The sequence below is a fragment of the Alexandromys fortis genome, unplaced genomic scaffold, assembly GCF_014885135.2.
Source record: "Alexandromys fortis isolate MF-2015 unplaced genomic scaffold, M_Fortis_MF-2015_v1.1 scaffold_6, whole genome shotgun sequence".
In the NCBI taxonomy this organism is placed as follows: Eukaryota; Metazoa; Chordata; class Mammalia; order Rodentia; family Cricetidae; genus Alexandromys; species Alexandromys fortis.
This window is the reverse complement of record NW_026067902.1, coordinates 5,252,286-5,261,253: the sequence shown is the minus strand read 5'-3', so window position 1 is coordinate 5,261,253 and position 8,968 is coordinate 5,252,286. Positions and strand designations below refer to the sequence as shown.

Sequence of the window (8,968 nt, the reverse complement as noted above, 5' to 3'; positions counted from 1 at the left end):
TATATAGCTGTATGAAATGTACCCACACACACTTCTGCTCCTAGCCACCTTACACGCTCTGAATAGGCATCTTATGCCTCAGTAAGAAATAAAAGAGTAAGAATCGATTGTCAAAGAGTGCCTAGTATTTCTAGGTGGCACGTGGTCTCTCCCTACAGTTCACACCTAACAACTGGCTCATTGTGCTGGCTGGATGAGACGCTGTTACAGATGGCCCCAACGATCTGTTTTAACAATCTTGTAAATAGTTCGGATACAGGCTGTGGTTTAAGGGACACTGCCCTACTGCACTGTACCCCAGGTGGCACAGCAGACAAGTGCACAGCCTCTTGGAGCTCTTTTCTTTATTGCTTTCTCCCAAAGGATTTTTCAAAGACTCAGAGAAGAGATGAATATTAACAATATACATATGTGCATGTCAAAACCTCCAAACTACAACATGATTGTGTATGACATTTGTGTTTTGTGTGCTAAATAATAAACTTAGCTTAAATTTAAAAAAAAAAGAAATCAGAAACAGAAAAGACAATCACAAAGTTTAATGGCAGAACTCCCGGAAAGTAATGTATAATCAACCCTCTCCATTCCTGCCTCAACCATTCCTGTACCCTTATTTGTTTCCAACGGATCCAAACCACTGTATCTTTTTGGTTATAGAAAATTTACCCAACCTGGGGTTTGGGGACATAGTCTATCTCTGAAGACATGAAGAGAAATCCACATAGCATAGTTCTGAGCTTACAAAAAGTTACAGGAAATCTACGCATCTACATCCATTCTTCTTGTAACTTGAATAATTTTTTTTTATGGAACTTCACTTCCTGAACTACTATCAGCATTTTTGGATGGCATCCCCAGCAATGCAGCCACAATGCATATTGTACACTAACAGCAAAAAAAAATATTTGCTAATCAGTAGGGAATACTTCTTCACTGATTAACTAGAAAGGACAGCATGGTACAATATGGAGATAATGTTTCCTCCACATCTGGAGAAAAGGTGAAAGCTAATTCTTCCCATTTTTATCAGAATAAGTGATTGCTTGTTTTAATCAAACACAGATATAATTTCAAAAGGAAAACCTGTGTCCACGCTGCTATCATTTAGCAGTGACCTGGGATTCAGAAGTCGAATGGAGAAAAATCACAAGACAATAAGCAAAATCCTAAAGTGAAATCACAGTCATCTTTTCAGACGGCAAGTCTCTTCTCAGTGACTTCATTCAACACTCCATAACGTTTGAACAGAATTACTGCAGAAGCCAAGTGTGCCTCCTGTTGCAGAAATCTCTCTTTGGGACTAAAACTAACAGCCCTGTGTCATTACCTTCACAGTGTCCAGAAGGGTTTCCATGTGCAGGGTTTGATGCTACTTGGTTGTTGTATTTAAAACACTAACAATTTTACCTTCAAAAACTGTGTCTTTTAAGTGACATTCAGTGGCACAAGCGGAGTGTATACTGAGTCAAGTTGTGCCCTGTGCAAGTCCTGGGGCAAGGTGCAAGTGAGAACCATAAGCATTTCATAGGGTCTCCAGTTGGCATTGTAGAGTGTCTCCACTGCCCCATGTCCAAGGAAGAATGGCATTAAACAGAAAAAACCAAGAAGGCAACATTGACAATTATGGAAATTATTGTGGTCAAAGGAAATGGCTTTTGGGGGGCATCCTTCTGAGCAAAAGTTCCCTATCTTTATTCACCATGAACCCCACAAAATACATACTTGACCCTGAATGTGGTTATAAGTGAGAAGGATTGAAAAAGATTCAGGGGGGGCTAGGAAATCAATACCTCAAAAAAGGGAATGAGTATACAGAGTTCAAAAATGAAAATTATTTCTTGATGGCCCAAGTAGATAAGACATATCCTTTTCAAACGGGGTGACTGCCACACAGCATTCAGATATATTCAGATACTCCATACATGGCTAGAAATACACCTTCAGAGACCTAGGTGCTAAAAGTCAAAAAGTCTCTAGAAAAAATCACAAATTACCACCATCCATTTCAATTCTACCTAGTGCTGTTTTCTCAACACGGCAGATCCAAGCGTCATGTTTCTTTGGGCATTTCCAGCATTTCACAGCCCAGGCACACTGTAAGAAGCACTGTCTTAAGGAAATCTAAACATAAGACAGGTTAATAAACAGGGAGGTCATTATCTTTTCCTTCAGCCCACTACCTCCAATTTTACCAGAGGATATCTTTTGTTTCCCAGCACTTAAGCCTGCCAGGGGATGACGTTGTCTAAACACATTTTCAATGTTTTCTTTTTAACAGTTAATATATTTCCAGGATGCAAGTCCATTTCTTTCTAAAAGGTTCCTAGGACACCCATTGAAAAGTCAAAAGCAATGAACGAAAAGGGATCGCTGTTTTGTTGGAGAAGAACGACAGCCTTTGTATTGAAGTGGGGAGTTACAGTCTGTGGTCACCCTCTGCACAGTGTCTCTTTGTCAAGTAATACATGCTGGAAAAAAAATAATACAGATGGGAAAATATTGTGCACTGTCAGATCTTGGAAACGGCCAAAGGATTTTTCCTCACCAATGTCTTGTCGATGACTTTCACATTCTGGCACCCTGAAAAAAATAATGCATACATTTAATATGAAATGAATGCAATAATAATCAGGCAGGTAATCGTTTTTCCCAAGGAATGTAAAACTTGACAAATGTAAGGTTTATGATTCAAGGTAGGCTTGCCAAATCTTATGTGGCATGAGACCATTTTTATTACCTAAACAGTCCTTAATACAAAATGACTGGCACATATTTTTATTAGCACAAAGACTGTATTCTTTCTGCCACATTTAATAGACAGCCAGCGCCTGAAAGCTCTCGTTTAGGATATGTCTGCAGCAAATTAAAATGTGTAGTGAGGATTCACAGAATGACATTCTTCTCCCGAAGGTTCCGGCAACCTCGGGCTGCACGGTAGCAGAGAGACAATCTTGGGCGTTGTAGCTAGCAAGGTTATTTGGACCCTGTGGCTCACAGAAAATGAACTCACTTCAGTGTCAAATGGGGAAGCTGGTAACTCACTCGAAGCTTTTCTTCCTCATCAGCTAAAGGTCCATTTTGAGTCAAACTCTAAGCAATCCACAGTAAACGCAGCACTTACTAATTCTTTTCACAAACATTTACTGTTTGTGTGCCAGGCATTACTCTAAACACTGCAAACCCAGCAGAGATAAAAGATGGAAAGATCCCCGGTCACACGTTTTGTATTCTAGAGGGGAAATATAAAATACATAATGTGTGTTGCGTAAAAAACAAGTTGTGTGACAGATGACTTATGAACAGTGATAGATTCTAAGGAAAAAGACTGCAAGAACAGGGAAGAAAGCTGGAACTTGGAGCTAGATCAGCAGTCAAGGTGGTCCCCTTGTGAATGAAAAATGTACATGAAAGATTAAAGGGTGGAGGGACTCTCCATGCACTCATCTGGGGAGCATCAAAAAAGAGGGAAGATCCCGCACAGAGTCCATGAGGCTGGAACTTGTCTGATAATCAAGGAACCTTTAAGAGGCAAATGAAGCTTCGGTGCAGTAACAGGGACAGCATGGGTAAAAGCTGATTCTGGAAGGGTAACAAGGCCCTTGAAAACTATTGTAAGGACTTTGACATCTATGCTGAGTTAAGTCCAGAGTCATTGGAGGGTTCTGATCCAAGAGGAACATGAGTTAAATTAATGTTTTCAATGACTACCCTGGTTTCTGTGATCAAAGGAGAACAGGAGAAGGCAGGGAGACAAGGTTAGAGAAGCAGACCCCAATATCCACTGCAAAAGTAATGGGGCAGCCACTTGGGGGCAGTGGGTGTGATGAAGGGGGTCAGATTCAAATTACACTGTAATGAGCAGCTTCTGTGAATACCACGATGTGAAAGAAGAGGCAAGTGTTGAGAGTTCAAGCCAGAGCAAATGAAACTTTGGCATGAGGGCAAACTGAGAGTGAGGGGCTGCAGGTGGCACAGGTCTAACGGAGAATTAGGGGCATGGTTTTAAACAGGTAGAGTTTGACCTGGTGCTTAGTCAAAAGGTAGAATTGACTGGCCAGTTGAATCTATGCAGTCATGTATCAAGAAGTGAGAAAAAGAATGGTGCTCTCCCTACCTTTAGAGTCCTCTTGCTCACAAAGGCATCCCTGATGGAATTGTCAAAGCTGAAGGCTAAGTAACTAGGCTCACTGTAAATCCACCAGTCCATGGCCTTGGAGCCATAAACATAAAGCAAACTGCAAGTTGAGTTGCCCTGATATCTTTTGTCCTCCAAGGAGCCTGGATTAAATCCCACAGAAAACACAACAGCAGTAAACGAGGATAAGAACCTGCTGTCATTTGAATCGGGAGTGTTCTCCATGGGCTCCTGTTTTCAGTGCCTGTTTCCCAGGAGAGGAGCCATGCTGGAGGCTGTGGAGCCTTTCAGAGGTGGGTGGGAACTAGATGGTGGAAGTAGTCACTAAGGCAAAGCCCCCCAAGGTTAAAACTTAGCCCCTGGTTCAGTCTCTGCCATGAGCCCACAATACTTTCCCCATGGTGATGGGCTGAAAGTCTCTGAGACAACGAGCTCAAATAATTGTTTTCTTCAATTAAGTTTTGTCTGTCAGTGGTTGTGTTGTGGTGACATTACATCAAGGAGTGCCAAGACTTACCACTGAGACCCATGGCCAGCCGGAATTCTTCCTTCAGGATCTCAAGGACATCCTGAACACCCTTTTCTCCCTAAGCAAGTATAAGATATTAAAGTACTGAGTAAACTAGTTTAGTTCTATTTTACTATTAAAGGATTTTATTGTATTTGCTTATTTCCTACTCCAATTACCTGGAAAGCCAAGCCCCATATGATGGGTCTCCCCACAAACACAGCCTTGGCTCCCAGGGCCAGAGCTTTGAGAACATCAGTGCCCTTCCTTACACCTCCGTCCAGGAAGACTTCCACCTTCCCTTCCACAGCCTCGACGATTTCTGGCAGGGCATCAATCTAGTGGGAGAAGGAAGACAATGTGACGTTGTTTGTGTAAAAAAAAAAAAAAAGAATCGGCTCAATTTCACCTCCATCCAACTCAGGCTCAGAGAGAAAAGAGGTTAAGGTCGAAGATGGAATCATTTCTCCAAGAAGAAAACAATGCAATGCTAGAACTGGGAACTCATGTGAATTCAGAATTGAGCAGCCTCTATGTCTTCAAAGTCTGGCATTCATTTTTCTATTCCTGATATTTATATGCAAATATTATGTCTAAAAATAATAAACATAATTCTGAATCACTCAATCTTTCATAGCTCCTTCTTTTATAAGAGTATGTGAAGTATCTTACTGGTATACAGTATTCTTAGCATTATTTACCAGAATTTGATGGTTAAAATGCTTGGTAGGTGTTGTAAGCAGTAGTGTATAAAATGTGTAAGCGTGACCCCTCTCTGAGTTCCTCTTCTAACAAACTTTATATCCAGATAAGCGTTAGGCAATGATGAAAGCAGTTTACCCACAGTTACAGGAAAATGACCATGTGACCCTGAAAGAGCCCAGTCTAAATTGGCCATTGTCAATGGGCTAAGATACCATAGAGAACACAGGAACCTCTCAAAGGTGAGGTGGTGGCTTACAGTATTGTTCAGTAACCCCCATACTTCTCTGAATGCATTTCCTTTCTAAGACGTCTATATAGTTTCTCCCATTCAAATAGAGCATATTAACATCCACCTTGATGCTGACTTTAGTTCTATGACCCACTTTGGTAGTCACATGTGAGCAGAGGAGGTTGAGGGCCATCTGTGGGCACCAGCCTGAATAGCTATGTCAACTATTTCTCCTTAGGTTTGCCTTTCTGTCATTTGTCATGAGATAGGGATCCCCAAGTCTTGTTCCCACGGAGTTTGGACCCCAGGGAGACCATTTAAGAGGCAGAGATGTCTAAACCTCGCCTAGCTGAACCTGAAACTTATAACCCAGCCAGCAAGCTAGTTCCAAGCCTGAACCAGAAGATCCTAGTAGCAGGATGTTTTAAGGGAACAACTGTTAGTTTAAATAACTGGCTCCCCTCTCCCTGCCCCCAAAGTCACAGTAGTAAGCAATACAACTAGCTCATTAGATATAGGTGAAAATATGGAAATATTTCACCTTTGCCCCACAGCATTTCAGTCTGAAATGAAGTTCTGAGTCCACTCCTGTAGGCTGTGAAAGCCACCACACACTTAAGCTACTCTTTTTCCAGAAATAATTGTACTGAAATCACTGAAAGGCTTTCCTACTTCTCTCCTCGAAGTTTAGTGGCTGAACTTAAATAGAGTTTTATGTAAAAGGCTGAAAACCAAACACAGCTACAATTTGGAGGAAGTGGAGGCAATCCTTGGCCAGTGGTCCCTAAATGTTTGGCAGGTAGCGCAATTTTCCCCTTTCCCTTCTGGCTTCCATCCCTTGCCAAACATGCTTCGGATCCATTTACATACGTTCACTTACCTATACATAGTCCCCTTTTACATTCAGGCGAGTTACATCAACATATAAATGCTACAATTTCCAAGCCATGATGCAAGCCATAATTAAGCATATTTCCCCATTTGAAACCAGAACCAAAGAAAAATATTAGCTAGCTTGGGTTCAATACACATTTTCAAAGTCACACAAATCAAGTCTGTTTAGGTTATTTCCAGTGCCTTAGTTGGCCTAAAAGTACCCTAATAAGGACACTTAAGATACGAATCCTGGAATATAGAACAGAGCCCACACTTGTGCCTCGGTGTCTGTGGACAGGTAGGTCCCATCCAACACTGAGCGATTCTAACTTTCCTCTCTTCCCAGAGCTGCACTTTCACTAGGCACACACCACATAAAACAGAGTGATCTGGGAAGAATGGATAAAATAGAGCAGACAAGCCCAATAGATACTGCCCTATTTAGGGCTCCAATTTTCCTTTCTACGCATCAGTATTGCATCCATCGTTACTCTCTTGAAGAAGGACACTCAAATGTTCCAACCAAAGAAGCTGGACATTAACAAGGTGCTGCAGTTAAAGCAGAGGTAACTTCTTCAGCTTTCAGAATCTCTCTCAGACCACAACTCACACCCCTCCAGGGCTGCTACGCAGTAGAATCAGAAAACCACCCTCCAGAGATTCAGCAAGCCTCCAAATGGCTCCAATAATTGCTCCACCCACTCTTCGATTCATAGTGGGATTATGCTCCCTGGGGCATCCTTAGGGAAAGGGGCGATGGGGTAGGGATCTGAATGGTGGCTAGCGTTCACCAATGGAACAGGAGAGATTCTAAGAAGGCATTACCTCTGAGCTTAGATCGTAAGACCTGGCATGACCCTTTAAGAAATTTGCCCCTACATGAAAACAGACCAACCTGACCCACTGGAAGATGTGAGACGGTGAGGTTATCTTCTACCAGGCTGGTCTGCTGCACAAGCAGCTGACCCCATACCATCGGGACTGAGCGCAGCCAAGCCCAGACCCCACCACCTCACAGTTCTCAACTCAAAATGTCAACTGAATAAAACTGGGACATACATAATGTTTCAGCCAGTAAGTTCAGATTTGTTTGTTATGCCACAAAAGCCAGTTCATGTGCCAAGTACCTCTTAAGGATGAGACATGCCTTTACAATTCATTTTGTGTTTCTGTCATACTGGTGCTAGAGTTTGAACTTAGGGTCTCCTCTATGCTAGGCAAGAACTCTACCACTGAGCACCCCTCTAGCTCCAAGCACTCCCCTTTAAAAAAAAAAACATTTCTTAGATGGTACAGAACATGCCTAAGGACTCAATTTGAGAGTCAGCAACTTAATGGCTCAAATGCTTATTTACTGAAAGGGTTTGGCAGGTGAGAAACTGACTGTGGAAAGAACATTATATCTGTAAGTCGGAAGTTGTTGGGGTTTAGTTGGCATCAAAATGCAATGCAAATCTGAAAAAAAAATTATAAAAAAGAATGTTCGAAGGACTCATGCAGGCCAGAGAACAGTGTGTGAAGATAAACTGAAGTTAAATTCCTGGTCCAGAAATTCAAGGGGGACAACATTTCTCTATACAAGGGAATGCTGGGAAGTAGAAAAATATAGAACCGTACAATCCAGACAAATTCCTTAGGGAACCAACATAATGCCAGAAGAAGTTTGGGCATAAGAGTCTGAGAGACTGGCCCTTCTGTCTCTCACACATTTCAGAAGGCAAGAAAATAAGAAATAACTCAAACTCAAGCCTTCACTTTCAAAACTCCTCACATGATGTCATCCTGGGCGCGTCCCCTGCCTTCTGATGTCATGAAGGCCACAGGATGGTAAAGCAGTCTATGCGTCTAGTGTAAAGGCTTATGCCATAGCCTTTTTTTAAGTCGTTGACTGCTCACCTCAAAACCCATATACCAAGGGAAAGAAAACACCACTTGCCAAAGACTGGGAGCATTCATACCTTGCTCTCATCATCATGGGCCTTAAATTGGCTAAGCGTGAGGCAAAGCTGAAGCAAGCTTATCCTCTCATCCACAGGGCAGGCCAAAGGAGGGGGCATTGTTTTTTTTCAAACAGTCTCTGAGACCACAACTCAAAAAGCCCTTTTAGATAAGTTTCCATATGCCCTTGGCCAGAAGGAATGAAACCACACCATTTAGATATTTTCCCCTTAAAATCTAGTTAGATTTGATTTCAGAAAATTTATATTTTATTTTTTGAAAACAAACTTAATTTGGCCCGCACACTAAGTCTGTGTCTTCGTGCACAAGTGAGGCATAAATCTGGTCAGAAGCTCTGAGCTCTGAGTCACTTCTCCCTCCCTTCCACTCCTTTTATCCTACAGGCCACACTTAATATCACCCAGAATGCTGTGTCTGTGGGACTAGGTCTACATCAGCAGGAGCTTACAACCTCCAGCTTTATGACTTCAAATCTTAGGCTGCTAATCCCACTGTGTGCAGACTTGACTGCCCACACCCTCGAGTGCTTTGGGTCACACTGTGGGAGAGCCCTGTG

At 42.2% G+C, this 8,968-nt stretch overlaps 1 protein-coding gene across 2 annotated transcripts in view; it reads right to left on the bottom strand.

The window, feature by feature from the left end:
- Nucleotides 1-524: 524 nt before the first annotated feature.
- Hao1 (hydroxyacid oxidase 1) overlaps nucleotides 525-8,968 on the bottom strand; it is a 51,717-nt gene continuing 43,273 nt past the window's right edge. For both annotated transcript variants that reach the window (XM_050134193.1, XM_050134192.1), the window contains exons 6-8: nucleotides 4,823-4,981; nucleotides 4,653-4,722; nucleotides 525-2,580 (exon numbers count right to left, since the gene is read on the bottom strand). In XM_050134193.1, coding sequence (XP_049990150.1) covers nucleotides 2,510-2,580; nucleotides 4,653-4,722; nucleotides 4,823-4,981 — 300 coding nt within the window. In that variant the 3' untranslated portion in view covers nucleotides 525-2,509. The remainder of the gene's footprint in view (nucleotides 2,581-4,652; nucleotides 4,723-4,822; nucleotides 4,982-8,968) is intronic.